This window comes from Seriola lalandi, unplaced genomic scaffold (genome assembly GCF_002814215.2).
Source record: "Seriola lalandi dorsalis isolate HSWRI2012SDOR001 ecotype SW California unplaced genomic scaffold, Sedor1 jcf7180002054977, whole genome shotgun sequence".
Lineage (NCBI taxonomy): Eukaryota > Metazoa > Chordata > Actinopteri > Carangiformes > Carangidae > Seriola > Seriola lalandi.
Window position 1 is genome coordinate 684,626 of NW_019525527.1, and position 16,703 is coordinate 701,328.

Here is a 16,703-nt window from a genome sequence, read left to right on the forward strand (position 1 = left end):
GGGGGTATTAGTATTAAAATATAATAATATAAAAGGTTCATCGTCAGGAGGAAACAGTCGGTACATGTGACTGTTGCTCCCTGGCTCCTCCACAGAGGATGCTGTGGAGGTCCAGACGGTTCTTTGAGTTCTTCAGACAGACGTGCTGATCCAGGATCAGCTCAGGTTCAGCTTCAGTGGATCAGCACTGATGTTCTGTGAACAATGACCGAGGACTCTTTCCTCGACATGGACCAAACTTCTACTTCCTGTTTCTAACAAACCGTTTCATATTAGGGTCTGAAAACTTTACAAAATAAAAGCCGCAGGAAACTTCATCAAACTTTATTTTTTTAGTTTGATTTTTGAAGTTTTTAAATGTAGAAATCATAAAATTAACTTTTAGACTCTAAAGATGATCGTCAGTGAAGTCAGGTTCACGACTGAAACTGAGACTCCAGGTTTGATCCATGACCAGGAAAACAAGCAGCGCCGTCTAGTCAGAGCTCGGCCCTGTGTCCAGTCCAGTCCGGTAAAGTCCAGTCCAGTGCACGTGCATAGCCGTGCATGTTGACAGACGGACACAGGTGGAGGCGAACAGGTGAGTCAAGCACAGACACGTTTTACAGTTTGTCACCTGAGGACCGACACACAGAGACAGTGAGCGAAAGCTGCAGCAGATGGAGACACAAAGTGTTGCAGCAGGAAGTGACGACAGGTGAGACTGAGCGAGTCACAGGTGTCAGGGTTTCACAGTACGTCCAGAAAACTGACTCCAGATCTGTGACACTCACATTCTTCTCAGGTTAAAGTTGATTTTAATGATTTTCATTTCAATAAAAGATCCTGTAAAGTCCTGAACACAGCTGTGTTTAAACCCACTGTGAAACCCCAGCAGAGGGAGGAGGAGGAGGAGGAGGGGTGGGGTTACCTGGGGGAGTAAGCTCGCCGCAGGGCCTTGAGGGAGGAGTGGGCAGTGGGTGGAGGAAGAGGGGAGGGGAAGGGTGGAGGAGGGAACTTGGAGATCCCGTCTGCGCTCCAACCCCACAGCCGACTGCACCCGGCCGGGGAGGAAGAGGAGGGGGAGGAAGAGGAGGAGAGGGAGGAAGAGGAGGGGGAGGAAGAGGAGGAGAGGAGGAAGAGGAGGGGGAGGAGAGAGGAGGAAGAGGAGAGGGAAGAGGAGGGGGAGGAAGAGGAGGAGAGGAGGGGGAGGAAGAGGAGGAGAGCAGCCCAGAGAGAAGAGACGTGAGAAAAGTGGAGCACTGTTCTCTGTGAGTGTTGGTGTGGGCGGAGTCAGTTCACCACTCTGACATCAGACATCAGAGCAATTGATCAGCCGATCGATGGAACAATGATTTAATGATCAGTTAATTCTTAATTTCTAAAATAATCTGCAGATTAATCAATAATCAATAAACAGTCATGAGGTTATATTTTAGTACAAAGTAAAACCTCTGGACCAGAGACGTAGAAGCTGAAAAACTCTGTGTGACATCATCATCATCATCATCATCATCATCATCATCATCGACACGACTGAACGACCTTCATCATCTGGTGTCGAGGTAAAAACTCGCCTCCTACTGGAGCTAAAACAGCTGATGGTTCAATCATTCAAACACAGGTGTTGTTGTTGTGACTCTAGATTACAGGTGTGTTTCTGCAGTGGGCGTGTCAGTGTGACGTACCTGGGAGAAAGCCCTCCATGGGAGCAGTTGGTGGGCGAGGTCAGAGGGCTGCTGCGGCTGCTCGGCGGACGAGGAGGCGTCCGACTGGCCGAGTTACTGGGAGACGCCTGGAGACGACAAAACAGACACCACACCATCAAAACATCTGGAAATCACCTGAGAACTGCAGAGGGCGGAGAAGGTTTACCTTTTCTAAAATACCTGCATTTCAAAATAAAGTTCTGTACTACGAGTGTGTGTTACCATGACGATGCCGCTGTTGGCGCTGGCGTTCCTCAGGTGGTTGTGCAGCAGCTTGGTCGTCCCGTCCTGGAAGGTTTTGGGCAGAGCTCCCAGCAGCATCGTGAACTCAGGTGTGTTGAGCTCAAACAGGGCGATCAGCACCACCTGGGCCGCCTGCACACACACACACACACACACACACACACACACACACACACACACACACACACACACACACACACACGTCACTTGATTTATCTCTACAACTTCCTGTGTCCAGTAGAAAGTTTGTCCTCTGCTGTTTGTGACACAAAGAATTTGACCTGTAAAAAACAATCAGCTGGTCTTTACTTGGTTCTACTGGAGCTTTACTTCATCTCCATGGGAACAGGACTCGTATAACTCATCAATCACCTGTGACCTTTGTAACCTGCTTATCTCTTCCTTGTTTGAGTTGACTGGATGTTGATGTTAATGAGCAGCTGATGTTTCTCAGTTTGTCTCGTCACTGACATCACGCAGCTGGAGGCTCAAATTATTACTGATCTAAGGGAGGAAACATTTCCTGACCGGAACCTGAAGGAACTGTGGGAGTGAACGACGTGTGAGGAAGCAGAGAACATGCAGCGCGTCCGTTCAACTGGAACACGAGAGGTGAGTGAAGCAGAAGCCGGAGGACGACGGTTTCCCGCTCAGACTGTAAAGACTCATGCATCAGTTAGTCTCAGAGCCACAGCAGCTCATGCACACATGGAAACATCTGGAACGTCCGCTGAAGGCAGACGGGTGGAGAGCGTTAGTGTCGTCAGGTTATCTGCAGCGATCCACCCAGACGTCCTGGTCTGCAGCGTGCCGGCTGCTCCCACACTGGGTTAGAGCAGCTTTTAGAGCCTGGTCATGCTGTTCGATGGAGGGTCTACCTGCTTGCACCTCTCCTCCAGGTTGCCCTCCCCGGGCAGAGAGGCCACGGTGCCGGGTCGGCCTGAGAAATCCTCCCCCGCCCAGTTATGGAGGGTCTGGGTGTTTGTGGACGAGAAGTGGTGATTGGAAATAAACAACAAAGGAAACAAAGAAGTGACGGATAAAGGAACTGGACCGTGAAGAGGAAGCCGTTTTCTGGGGGAAGGTGGGGGGTGGCGCCGAAGCTCCTCCTACCTTGCGGACGTCGGAGCTCTTGGGCTCGGTGGTCCAGGTGATGATGCGGGAGACGGCGAGGCGCGTCTCGCTGGAGTTGACGAAGTCGGCCGGGTCCATCTGGCGAGCCAGAGCCTCGATGTAGCGCAGGATGGCGACCTTCACCTTCAGGTTGGGCGTCTGCGTCTGATCCACGATGAAACGCATCAGGATGTTGAACTGCTGCTCGTACGGGAAAGACTCTCTGCAGGAAGAAGAGATCAGAACACAGAGACGCCGCCGGTAAACGCAGGAAACGGAACCGTCAGAGCGGACAGATTTAATCGCTGCTGCCGACCTGGTGACGTCCAGCGCCTTCTGGACTTTGGCCTGGACGGAGCCCAGGAGGTCGGCCCCCATCTTCTTCAGCAGCTGGGTGAGCAGCACGAACAGCCAGTCCTGCAGGTCGTCCCTGTGCAGGATGATGAAGTCCACCAGAGTCTCCAGGAACATGCTGAACACCTGAGACAGAGAGGCATGATGGGTAGGAGCAGGGAAATGACATCAGCAATCAATCAGCAGGAAACACTGAAGACTGGAACAGAGATAAAGATAAAATAATAAAATAATAAAACAGAAGAGATGTTTGTTAGAGAGTAAAACCAGAATAAAAGTATAAGAATAAGAAACAGAGACCCACCTTAGAATAAAGAAATAAAGTAAATTAAATTCAGTTAAAGGCGTTAAAGCCAGACTAAAAGACGTGTTGAGCTTCAGGTCAACAGCAATAAAGAGAAGCCTCCCTGTGGGTTCTGGTTCTGGCTTTGGGTTTTAATTAAAAGGCCACGACCTGAAGACCCGAGGTTCAAGTCTGATCTGATAAATCAGTCGGACTGAGACCATGAAGAGCTCTAACAGCAGTAGAAGAAGAAGAAGAAGAAGAAGAAGAAGACAGTTTGTCGGGGCTGTGTGAGTCGGGACAGTGAGGAGTGGTGAAGCAGCAGCTTCGGTCCGACGGTCAGTAAACACTTACTCTCTGGTGTGTGTTAGCGTCCGCAGCAGCGACGAGGCATGCAACAGAAAACACACTCTGTTAGTTCGTCCTGCAGTTAGTTACAACAACCTGAGCACCATCCAAACATGAACCTCCCGCCGCCCGCCTCACACTTCAGGGGAATATGTGATGATTAATTTAAGCTCAGTCACTCTGCACACAAACAATGTCTTCATGAAGAAACATCTGCTGCCTGATGTTAGAGGCCAGCACCTCTGGCCAGATGTGCAGGCTCAGCTGGATCTCACCTTGCTGTGAGGGTCCGCAAACATCCTGGTGAAGATCTCACAAAGTCTCTTCAGCTCCACCCGACTGTCAGAGACACAAACACCATGTTTATCATCATGAGCCGACGTCACGGTCGCTCCGCCGCACGACCCTGACCACACCCACCTGACCACACCCACCTGACCACACCCACCTGAGCATCCTCTGGCTCTTCAGCAGGTTCTGCAGTCCCAGCAGCCCCTCCTTCCTCTCCGACCAGTTGGCGCTGGCGCAGTGGTTCAGCACCTCGGCCACGTCCTCCGTCTGACGCAGGTAGTGCGGCGCCATCCCGCCGTTGCGCGAGCTGTAGGAGCGCTCCGAGCAGGCGCTGGAGGCGTCGCTGTTGGCGTCGTCGTCCGAGTACATGCCCGGCGACTCGAAGCGCCGCCTCACCGGCCTCCGCTGAGACGAAGAGGAGAAGACGGGGAGTGTGACTTTTCTCTAACGACAGCAGTCACGGCTTCAGACGCCGAGTCTAGAACTACAGCTGAGAGGAGGAGGAGCATGCAGCTACACACATGCAGGACCGGGCCACATGTTTTTACTGAAGCAGACTCAGAGTCTGTTCACAGGAGGAGGTTAGAAAACAGAGTGTCAGTGTTTAAAGCTCATGCTGCACATGCACTGAGAACGGGGAGCTGCGGTACCTTACTCCTGGAGTCTCCTAACAGCTGAAAGAGCACAGAGGGAGTTACTGCAGGATCGTACAACAACTCCAGCACTTTGACTTCTTTTCTATTCGCTGTGATTCTTACCAGAGCGTCTGCCACAGCGGCCTCCACCTCCGTGCCGGTGTTGAGGATCCTCATGGCGTTGACGGAGGCCGAGATCCGAGCCTGATGGGACAGGCGGTCTGAAACGGAGAAGGTCAAACAGCCGTCAGCAGGTGGAGAGGGAGGGATCAAACTCAGCCGTGCAGATGTGAAGGTGCAGTTTGGAACATGCTCTTATCAGACCAACACCCTCGTCACTTCACAGAGATGGATCTGTTTTAATAAGAGATCTGACCGGGAGTGAAGAGAGTCTTGGTCCTGGTTCTGGTGGGTTTTAATGGGCTCAGCTCGACTGAGATGGAACTTTCACTTATATTAAAATATTCTTCAAGTGAAGTCAGATGATCTTAACCATGGAGGTGAGCAACATGTGTGTAAAACACCCAACACAAAGCAATAAACAAAGAGTGTCGTCTTCACCAACTAATCAACTGCTCAAAATATTTAACATAAAATAAATCCTGAGTCTAATTAATCTGAGCGTCTGACGTCACGTCAAAACAAACAAACTTAAGAAGATGAAAATATTCTGTCTTCACAATTTACAGCCACTGAATCTTTGTCTCCATCATAGCAACAGAAGGACAGACGTCATGTTTGTGTAGTTGTGTCGCCCCCTGCAGGTGAGTGGGATGTATTGCTGTGGACGTCAGCCATGCACGAAGCAGGAACTCAGGCAGCCGGATAACTGAAGGAGGACTGTGTGAGGTTTTATCTGGCTGCGTGAGTGAATCTGCTTCCTGTGAACACCTCGCTGTCACCTGAGTAACACTCTGCAGACGACAGGGCGCTGGTCGAGCGGGAGTGACGGCGAGTCGCTGGAGGAGGACGACCAGGAGAAAACACGACTGTTGTTACCATGGTTACCATGGTACAGAGATCAGAGGCCTGTGCTGCGAAGCAGATCTGAGGTCATCAGGTAACTTCAGGTTTAACTCAGTCCTACGACGCTGGTTCACTTGTTACCAGGTAAATCACCATGGTAACTGATGCTGAACTCCTAACCTGCTCTCACTATAGTAGTACTACAGCCTCCGCTGCAGCAGAACAGTCTGACATTAACTTTCTTCATCTGCATCACATGATCACAACACTTTGTTCATCAGACAAAAGATGAAACTTAATAATTCATGTTCTCATTTACTAAAGATCCTCAGTCTGACCTAATTAATGAAATGATTTCTACACCTGCAGGCGCCAGCGTTTCCTCTCGTATCACATTAATACTTTATTCTGACGATGTTGCTCAGAATCAAAACCTCAGCTGATCAGGACGCACAGTTATCCTGGATAAGTTGACCTTGCTTCGTAGTACAGGCCTCTGCAGAACCAACAGCTGACTTCTTATTGCAACACTTCTGTCTGTGCGAGCTGGAGTCTCTGATCACAGGATTAGTAGAACAGACAGATACAGAGCAGGCAGAGAAACAGGCAGCTGAGAGGAGAGAGGTCAGTCAGTTTCCAGACTTTACAGGAACTTAAATGAAATCTATTGTTGAGGAGGACATGGTGGGGGCTTCAGCACCATACTCACCCAGGGGGGAGAAACCCCTGGCGGGGCTGGTGTCGCGGCTGCTCTCGCGACTGGTTTCGCGGCTGCAGCCCTGACTCATGCTCGGTCGGGGGATTCGACTCCGGGCTGGAGGGGTGAGGCAGAGAGAGAGAGGGACAGACAGAGGGACAGACAGAGGGACAGACAGAGGGACAGACAGAGGGACAGACAGAGGGACAGACAGCAGTGCAGGGGGAGAGTTTAGCTTGTAGCACATCCAGCCAGAGAGTGACACACCTGAAGCTCTGCAGAGATGTTAGTCAGGCAGGAGAGACAGAGTCAGACTGAAGGAGGCAGCAGGTCGAGGATTAGTACGAAGACCAGGACCAGGACCAGGACCAGGACCAGGACCAGGACCAGGAGTGAACATGCAAGTCTGTGCAAGTTTCCCTCAAGAAGAAAAATCAAAGTCTGGACTCGCATCTATGGAGGAGTCTGATTCTCTCTAACCAGCTGCTGTAACAGGGTCTTCACCAGATGTTATTTACAGCTGTGGTTTCCATCTCTAAGATCTCTGATGGGTCCAGACCTCGACTTCACGACTCACTTTGAGTCAGTAAGACTTATTTATCATTATCAAACATGATCTGATGATTGATCGTTCTCCTCTAACTCTGAAAACATGAAATGATTCTGGTTTCACCTGGACAGGTAATTAGTTTTGCTACTGAACAGTGACATCAGACGCTTCTTTAATTTCATACTCTAAAATATAACTGAGATTTTACCTCGACTCTTCTTTAGTATCAGGCCACACTGAGGAAGAAAAACCTGAAATTTCCAGAATGAAATCGTAATTTTGAGAATAAAATCATATAATTTCAAGACAAAAATCATAATATGAGAATAAAGTTGTGATTTTAGGGTCCATGTTGTTTTAGAGGGAAACAGCAGAAGCTTTAACGTGGAGCCTGTTTTCTACTTGGTTTCACTAACGTCATCATCAGACAGACAGCAGCTGCCACTGACTGTTTCCACCTGTTTGATCTTAATGTTCCTCAAAATTATGTTTTTTTTCTCTTGAAGTTTCACATTTTAAATTCTTGAACATTTTGACTTTAATCTCAAAAGTCAGATTTATTTCCTCATGTGGCCTGATGCTCTTTTCTTTAACTGTTTAACGTCTTTGTTTTTATACTTTATTTAAACAAAAGCTTCAGTGAACTAACTTTCATTTTTCCTCGGCTCTATTTCAGTCGCACCGTCACCTGATCCGACTCTCAACTTTCAGCAGCTTCATCAACCTGTTGCTTCAACTTTCAGTGTCTGTGTTTCAGCTGCTGCTTTAAACTGGTAACCTACAACTTGGTTCAGGTGCTTCAGCTTCAACAGAGAGAGAGCGAGTCAAATGTTTCTACTGTGATTATTTCAGCTTGAACTGGTTAAATTTAGTCTTTAGAGAATTGATGTTCTCGTTATGAAATTCATTCCCGTCCCAGAGGTTGAACACCCTGCTGATCCCTGCCTGATCTGGTGGGGCTGGTCTCTCGGCTGCAGCCCTGGCTGCGGTGACCTCGGGGGCGGCTCTTGTCGGTCAGACCGGTGGAGGTGCTGTTGGCGGCGGCGGCGGTGCCCATCGTCGGTCTGGGGACTCTACCGTAGGTGGAGGTCAGCAGTCGCCCCGGAGAACCTGACCGACTCCCGGCTGGTGAGGAGGGAAAATACAGTTAAAACGACTGGATTAAAACTTCCACATCTGATTAAAGACACATGAAGAAGAAGAAGAAACTCACGTTGAGACTGCGAGACAACTTTCCCTCGGCTCCGCCCACGGCTGTCTGTCACAGACGGGCCGTTTCCTGCACTCGTCCTCCGGGTTCGGACTCGACCTGAGGAGGTAGAGGGCGGGAGGCGTGAACATGGAGCTGCTGCTGGACGGAGGTCAACACGTTCTACACTTGTGTCATGCAGAAACAGGAAGTGAGACCAAAGGGAACGAGACAGAGATGAAGGACAGAGGAAGAACCAGTCACTGATTCAGGAAAACAGAAACACCGTCATGTTTCAGGTATTTCTGAAACACCTGAGGGCAGCTTCCACATCACATTTCAAAGGTTTATTCTTCCCTGAAAACAAACCGTGAGACGACGTTTGTCTCCACATGTTCAGACAGACACATGCAGCTGTGCGTCCACTGATACTCAAAAACACCACGACACAGACACAGACTCGGTCGGCCACATGCAGCAGTGTCCAACAGACTCCACAACACGTTCACATCAACATCTGCTCCAGGTGTTATCCCGGTTCAACAGGAGAGTTAATCGGTGTTGACACTAATGTAAAGGTGAACACAGGTGGACAGGTGTAGCTTCAGTCCCCAAAGTCTCCCCCTAGAGGAGGGGCGGAGCCAGACTTTGTAAACATTCAGGGCTGAAAATGAAACCATGTGTTTAGCGTGAGGCCCAAAGGCTGCGGTAGCTGTCGGCGCCCTGTGGATGGCGATATCTGCCCAGTAGGAAATTAAATTTTATTATAAACTTTACAAAAGATTCGGGGCTTTTGGGAAAACATCCGAGGGGGCTGGAGCTGTATAAGCCACGCCCCCTCGCTCCGCCTCCGCTCGAGGCTCGGAGACGGACGTGTTGCTGTCAGACGTGTTTGAGTGAAAGAGTGAAACTGACTCCTAAAGCTGCAGATAACAGACGTTACATGAAGCTGCCACACAGGAGACTTCTGGGAAATCTATAAAATCATCATGACGTCTGTGAAGTATCTGAGGGGGGAGGATGTGACATCATCGCTCCAGCAGCCAACCAGCTTCCTTCGTTTTTAACCACAGAGACTGAGAGGTTTCCAAGTGTAGGGGACACCATGCACACAGTCCATGCACTGACACGTCCATCACAGACCACCACATTACAGTGCTGGGGGGGGGGGCACACAGCATCATTCCCCTGTCCACACACACACACACACACACACACACACACACACACACACACACACAGCTTACCGTCTGCATTAACAGACCACGAGCCGTCTGACAGGTGGGCGAGTCCAGGAGAGACACAACAAGTGTTAGGGTCAGGGGTCAAGAGGTTAAGGGGTGTTAAAGAGGGGGGGGGGTTCTGTAAGAGTGGACAGTCTACTTGTTGACTTGTCTTTACGTTAGCATGCTGGCGCTAGGCTTGTTAGCGGAGCTTTTTTTTGTGTGATTTTGTGAAATGAACTTTCATTAGATTTTTTATTTCTCTAAAGTTCTCACCTTCTACAGCGTTAAAATGTAGAATGTGAGAAAATCCTGGAGGAACTTATTGCAAAAAGTGACATTTCTTTGCCAGAAATGGCGGCCATCTTGAATTTTTGAGTGGTTACCGTGTTTTATTTCAAGAGTAAAACTCGAGGAGGACTGGCACCAAGTTTAGCGTTTGTCTCCACGTGTGAAAGATTCCCTGAACCGTGCAGATATCTGCTGAGCTGAAAACTTCTGTCGTCCATCTTTGTGTTCATAAACCTGACTGAGATTTAAACGCTGTTGTCCTCCATGTTTCCTTCCTGCTTTGACCTGCTCACACACTAACGGTTAGCAGTGGTTAATGTGACAGCGACACACTGATGTGGTCTGCTCCGTCTCACCCAGAGAGGCGTAGGATCCGGGGGGGAGGGCCGAGGCCGAGCTGAAGGGAGAAGCTGACGACACGGCGGAGGGCACGGCGGGCATCCTGGTGCGGGCGGTGGCGGTGGCCGCGGCGTTGACGTCCACGTCGCTGCGAGAACGCTGCAGGGAGCCTTGAGAGGAGGCTGCTGCGGGCGTCCTGGAGGCGTGGCCAGGTTTGGCTGCAAGAAGTCCGACAATAAAGTGAGTGTCTAAAGATCGACCCAAGGGAAACATTTCTACACGTGAAGCATCTGTCCTTACATCTGGACGAGCCGCTTCCAGCCGAGCTTTTCACTGACAGAGGTCGACTGTGGAGACACAAGAAGAAGAAGTAGACATCATCAATACTCCGACCTCAGACTGAGAACATATGAACCAAGATGGAGTCAAACCTCATTTTATGATCAGCTGTTTAGCAACTTAAATTCAAGTAGAATCACACAGTTATTTTATGTCTGAATTCAGCAGGAAGTCTTTAGTGAAAGCTCGTTTACACTCAGCGTGAGTTACGGACGAGGAAACGTACACAAGCTTCTGTCTGTACTCTGACTTCCTGTGTGTTTGTGCACCTTCTCTGAAAGTTCACAGACACAGGTGAAGCAGAGCAGAACATCTGGAAATCATGGGGCAAAGTCGCCGTAGGTTCAAGAGAGACACGAGGGAGAAGGTATAAAAAAAGGCGGAGCTTTCCGAGGAGAGGTTGTGTGATGTGTTTAATGACCTCACACACCTGCTGCCTCCTGTACAGTATCACCTGTGTGTTGCTGCCCTCTAGTGGATGTTTTGATGAACATCCACACCAATGTGAATGAAGCATGGAATTATTTGATGGTTACATCATTTAAAATGGACCTTTCTCTTTTCATGTCTTTAATCACCTACTGGAGTCACTGATGACGCCACAGATCGATCAATAACTAGTACTAGAGCAGCAGATGTCATCAATCTGTGGAAAGTGTCAAACAGTCTCTTCCATCAGTGAGCAGGTGGATTCTGGGTAATTCAGAACAGTAAGACTGATAACTGATCAATGTCTCGATCGGACGCTGTAGTGCTTCTGAATGAAACCCTTCTTTTGTTTTCCAGGTAATCAATAAATGGATGGATCAGAGAGGAGGAGGCTTCTCACTTGAGGCTCTCCTGGGAGGAGGAGGAGGAGCGGTCGGAGGTGGGCAGCGACATCAGACTGTCTCCGCTCCTCAGGTGAGCCTGCAGAGCTTTCTGATAGGACGCCTCCAGGCCCTGGAACAGATGCTCCGCCTCCCGGCTGAAGTGACTGTGGAAGCTCCAGTAACACCTGAGACGGAGAGACGGAGAACGACAGTAAGAGACTCACCATGTCTGCGATGTGTCTGGTTTATTGATCCCTCTGTAACGGCTCAGAGGTAAATGGATGAGTGGGACTTACTTCCTGGCCACAGAGCGAGCCTCGGCGTCCGCGTCGTGGACTCCTTTCTTTATGGTTTCCATCAGAACTGTGCCGTGTCTGCAACAAGAGATCGACTGACTGAACACAGGCTGCCATTTTATAAGAGGAGCTGTATATGTTCTGATGAAGACGCGTTTATTCGGGCTGTATCAACACAAACATTTCTTCTTTTAAGACTTGGAGAAATATAAACGTGATAAAAACAAGCCGAACAAGAACTAAATTTAGATTTAGGAACAACTGACGTCAGCTTCATGTATGTGACACGTCGTTGTCGTTTTCTAATCCCTGATTTATATAAACTCCGAGCGCTTTGTCTTTGAAAAGCAGCTCTTGTATAAGCGGAGTCTGATTTGTAGGTGGGCGATATTCAGAATCAGACTCAGTGTCTCTCTCACATCGACTGACTGATCGATGAGAACCGGAGAGCTCCCCTGGTGCTGGGGGGTCAGCTCGGGTTTCTCCCAGGTGGCGGCGGCGGCGGCAGCAGGAAGCAGCCAGGCAGAAACACAATGAGCCTTTTGGAGGCAGACAGAGATTCCCCTGGCATCGCCATGGAAACTGCTGAGACAGACCTCGACCTGGCCGGTGTCACGTTTCCTCAGAAGGAGGAGATTCACAGTAAACTGTCCCTGTTTTAACATCTGCTTCTTCCAGTTTGTGAGAACGGATCTGTCTTTGTGATCCGGACACGATCATCGGCATCTCACAAATGTTTGACGGGCCACAGCTGGATCAGTCCTCACCTCTGCAGAGAGCTGCTCTGCCACTCCTGCAGCAGCAGGTCCAGGAACTCGAAGCAGCGTCTGGAGACAGAGGAGCAGAGTGAGAGCATTAAATATTCATGTCAACGCTTTTCCCTGAATCAACAAACCCGAGGAAAACCCTGGAATAAAGAACTGAAAACACAACAGAGTTATACCACTATAATAAAAACATCAAACAAAGCAAATGAGATAAAAATAAGAAAGTTTAAACAAAAAATAAATAAATACCAAAAAAATAAAATACATAATAAAATAAAAAGTGCACAAATAAATGAAAATATGAATAAATAAATGAACAAAACAAACATGAAACGAAACAAATGAGATAAAACTATAAAATGGAAACAAATATTAAACAATATTAAATAAAAAAATGTAAATAAAAATTAAAACAAACTAAAAAAATAAAAATAAATGAAAAATAAAGAAATAAATACCATAAAAGTAAAATAACTTATAAAATAAAAACATATAAATAAAACAACAAGTGCACTAATGAAAATATGAATAAATAAATGAACAAATAAAACAAAAATAAAAAAACTGATTTAAATGTGACAAAAATAAATAAATAACATAAAAATAAAATACCTCACTAAAACAAAATTAAGGTAAATAAATTAAATTAAAATCCAAGCTATAATCACGCCCGACTCTGTCAACCAGTTAAAGCATATGAATTTTTGAAGTATGGCCAAAAACATGTTTTGTGAGGTCAATGTGACCTTTGACCTTTGACCAAAATCTAATCCGTTCAGTCCAAGTGAGTGTTTGTCACACTCTGAGGGACTTCTTCAGATTTCATACAGAGAAATCAGGGTCAGGAGAAAGAGACATGTTGTCACCGTCACCTGTAAATAATAAAAACAAACAGTAGAGACAGAATAAAAGCCCGGAGCCTCTCACCTCCTCACGGCCACGGACTTGGAGGTGCAGTTGCTGGTGATGATGGGGATGAGCCGTGGGAAGTGTGTGTGCTGTAAAACAGGAGAAGCTGGTGAGTTTGAGCCTGAGGTGACACTGACGCTGTTTCTTCTTCTGTGTTTTAAATTAAATTCAGTCAGAAAACAACGGAGCCTTTTCTCTCCGACATGAAATGTGATTTTCAGGATCTAAGCACATCGTGTATGAAATCACGGCTGTGATGATGTGGCGCTAACGTCGTTATCCCGCCGCCTCGTGAACATGGAGGGAAACCAGGACACCGAGCTGGTTTCGTTTCCCATAACTGAGGCCACGTGGCTGCAGGAATGTGGAGGACAGCTGCGGCCAGTTTCACCGCCACCGTCAATAACCATCATATCATCATCATCATCATCATCATCATCATCATCATCATCACAGTCAGCACAGTGAGGGAAGGAGGAGCATTTAAAGGCTGACACCTACTCGCAGGATGAGGCGGATGGCGGCCACGCCGGACGTGGCTATGACTTTGGCACTGTTGGGGACCAGGTTGAGGAGGCTCGGCATGACGGCCTCTGCTGCGTGGTCGAAGCGAACGCCGAGCACCAGCGACAGGTGTCTGAAGACAGGAGAGCAGAGACTCAGGTGTGTTCAGCTACATGACGACCCGACATGACGCGTACAGAACAATAATATTCTCTGATGCGTCGTCCTGACGTTTTCAGTTTACAGCACTAGAAGTTTCCATCTGCATCTGATCTGATTAATAAAGTTATTATAATGATCAGATCACGGGTTAATTATCTCGTTATCTCAGGATGACAGAGTCGTTTTCTCCTGATGATATCTCGTTATCTCGTTATAACGAGCTGTTTTCTTGAGATAACGGGATAAAGAAATGTTTGTGAGCTTTCTCAGCTTCCAGTGTTTCACTGTCCTGTTTGTATCTAATGTCCTCTTTTCAATTGAAATGATAATTGACACATTTTATTAGAGATATTATTCATTTTAAACCCAGTTACTGAATCATAATAAAACCAACACATGAATTTCTCAGAGGATTAAAACACAAAACAGAACTATGAAGCGTAAAAACGACTTCAGGAAAAGTAATAACTAATAAAATATAAAAGAAACTCTTCTTCTCTTGTTGGGTTGCAGCCGGTCTGAAGAGCGTCTCACCCCAGAGTGATGCAGGCCTCTCGCACCACCTGGGAGCGGAGGTCCTTGGCGGAGAGTTTGAACGCCGCCTCCATGAGCCTCAGCTGCTGCAGGAAGCCGTCAAACTCGGCTGCGCCGGCGAGGAGCAGCGAACGCACCTTCTTCAGCTGGAGGAGAAAAGAGGAGAGAGGAGACGGTCAACGGAGACATTTTCATCTGACTGATACTGCGACCACAGAACGCCAGGACGACGTACCGCCGCCACTCTGAGCTCCCAGTCCTTCTTGTCGTCTGACAGCACGTCTCTGATCTTCGTCATGGCCTCCTCCACCTCCCTGTTCGAGTAGATCTGGAGGAAGAAAGGGAAGTGAAGGATTCAAACTCTGGACCTGAGGTGACTCAGCATCATATTATATACGTTAAAAATCATACTTGCACTGTGGGAACATCCTCAAAGGCCTGGATGAAGTCCTCCTCGTCCACGGCTCCAGCTCCGGACTTGTCCCGCCCTACAGACCAGACCAGACCAGACCAGCTCGAGGATTTAGATCCAGATCCACAACGTGACACGTCGTCAACATTTCACTGACATGATTCAACACTGACCCCGTCAGTCCGTCTGTGGCCACTGCCTCATTTACAGTTACATAACAAGCTGAGGAAATCACTTCAAGTGTTTATTATTATTAATATTTTCCATGATTCATAGTTTCAGTGAAAAAGGCTCCAAAATAAACCGAGATAATAAATAAATAATAAAACATCAGACTGGACTCCAGAGGGTGAAATCCCTCTTTATATGTGTCAGTGGCAAAAAGACAAATCTATTAAAGAATTTCTGAATCTTTATTCTTCGTTTTGTCACTTTTTATTCTGTTATATTTTATTGTGTTTTCCGTTTGTTTTGAGACATAATGTGAAACTTGTTTTGTCCCTGATATAAATAATATATATATATATTTATATAAATGTTGTCTTGATATTGTATGTGGAGATCAGTTAGCGACACGTCGGACGGTGGTTCTGGTTCTGACCTGCAGACTTGGCGCTGGAGGCGGAGGCGGGGCGTCGGAACGACCCCATGCTCACCATCGTCTTCCCGGACAGCGAGGCTCCTTTGGACGAGGATGAGGAGCGGCCGCCGTCCACCGAGTCATCGTCCTCGAAGTTTTTGTCTGGAGGAGGAGACGGACAGAACTTGGAGTCAACACAGAGAAAAAACGCCACCTCTGAGCATCCGAGCAATGTCGGACCGGCGGGCGGACTCAGCTGACCCACAGGACATAACTCACACTCCTACATAAACATAACAAGCGAAGGATGGCGAGGAGTGTGAAGGTCAGAGGGACAATGAAGGGACAGTCAGAGCTGTGTTCGCAGTGCGAGAGTCAAACTGAGGAAACACAGTTTTTATTCTTCATCCATTTGACTGAAGATTTAACGACTCTTCACTTTCTATTGAGCTCAATAAAGATTCTGATAAATCTGTTATGCAGCTACAGCAGCTATAAACATAAGACAATAACAACAGGAAGTGAGGAAACAAAGATCACCACAGAAGGATGAAGATAAAATAATAAATGAAATACTGACACAGAGGAGATGTATTAAAGTGAGTAAAAGCTTTAAAATGGAGGGTATTAAAAATCAAATAAAGAAGAAGATAAAATAATAAAATGCTAAAAGAGAGGAGATTAAAAGAAGACTTTAGGATATCAAAGGAAAACAATCCAGAAAATACTCGTAGAATAAAAGGACACACCAGTTAAACAGCTTCAAATATATAAATAAATTTGAAGATAAATAATGAATTAACTAAAAATCAATTAAAAGTCAGACTAAAAATGTAGACTTTGAGTTTGCTTTTAAAAGTCTCAACACTTCCTGCTGCCCTCAGGTCTTCTGCTCCACAGATCCTTCTCTCAATCAATCAATCTGCTGATCGTCTTTTCAATGAGTCAATGAATCTTTATAATAAAATATCACAGTCCGTCAGTTCAGATCAGTGCAGAAGAAGAGAGGCATGATGATGTGTCGTGTTGGATCAGGAGTTCACCTGTCAACAGTTTAACATATTCACCAGTGGATCTGTTCCTAAAGGTCACGACCTGGACTGTAGCTGCTCAGTAACAATAAGACCCGACTCAAAGAGGCCCCGCCCCCTGGACACGGCTCCTGTGGGGGTCCACAG

General features: G+C 47.4%; 1 protein-coding gene across 1 annotated transcript in view; it reads right to left on the bottom strand.

Annotated features, from left to right (window-relative positions):
• The window catches only part of LOC111646894 (CLIP-associating protein 1-A-like), a 39,853-nt gene that overhangs the window by 7,271 nt on the left and 15,879 nt on the right, over positions 1 to 16,703 (bottom strand). The window contains exons 8-32 of the mRNA XM_087171141.1: positions 15,547 to 15,687; positions 14,945 to 15,021; positions 14,769 to 14,861; positions 14,534 to 14,679; positions 13,835 to 13,970; positions 13,352 to 13,422; positions 12,425 to 12,484; positions 11,658 to 11,735; positions 11,379 to 11,546; positions 10,511 to 10,557; positions 10,228 to 10,428; positions 8,382 to 8,477; positions 8,099 to 8,293; positions 6,631 to 6,735; positions 5,858 to 5,914; positions 5,079 to 5,176; positions 4,971 to 4,994; positions 4,478 to 4,725; positions 4,305 to 4,368; positions 3,361 to 3,524; positions 3,045 to 3,267; positions 2,810 to 2,905; positions 1,911 to 2,063; positions 1,668 to 1,774; positions 908 to 1,033 (exon numbers count right to left, since the gene is read on the bottom strand). Of these exons, the coding sequence (XP_087027267.1) occupies positions 908 to 1,033; positions 1,668 to 1,774; positions 1,911 to 2,063; positions 2,810 to 2,905; positions 3,045 to 3,267; positions 3,361 to 3,524; positions 4,305 to 4,368; positions 4,478 to 4,725; positions 4,971 to 4,994; positions 5,079 to 5,176; positions 5,858 to 5,914; positions 6,631 to 6,735; positions 8,099 to 8,293; positions 8,382 to 8,477; positions 10,228 to 10,428; positions 10,511 to 10,557; positions 11,379 to 11,546; positions 11,658 to 11,735; positions 12,425 to 12,484; positions 13,352 to 13,422; positions 13,835 to 13,970; positions 14,534 to 14,679; positions 14,769 to 14,861; positions 14,945 to 15,021; positions 15,547 to 15,687 (2,974 nt within the window). The remainder of the gene's footprint in view (positions 1 to 907; positions 1,034 to 1,667; positions 1,775 to 1,910; positions 2,064 to 2,809; positions 2,906 to 3,044; positions 3,268 to 3,360; positions 3,525 to 4,304; positions 4,369 to 4,477; positions 4,726 to 4,970; positions 4,995 to 5,078; positions 5,177 to 5,857; positions 5,915 to 6,630; positions 6,736 to 8,098; positions 8,294 to 8,381; positions 8,478 to 10,227; positions 10,429 to 10,510; positions 10,558 to 11,378; positions 11,547 to 11,657; positions 11,736 to 12,424; positions 12,485 to 13,351; positions 13,423 to 13,834; positions 13,971 to 14,533; positions 14,680 to 14,768; positions 14,862 to 14,944; positions 15,022 to 15,546; positions 15,688 to 16,703) is intronic.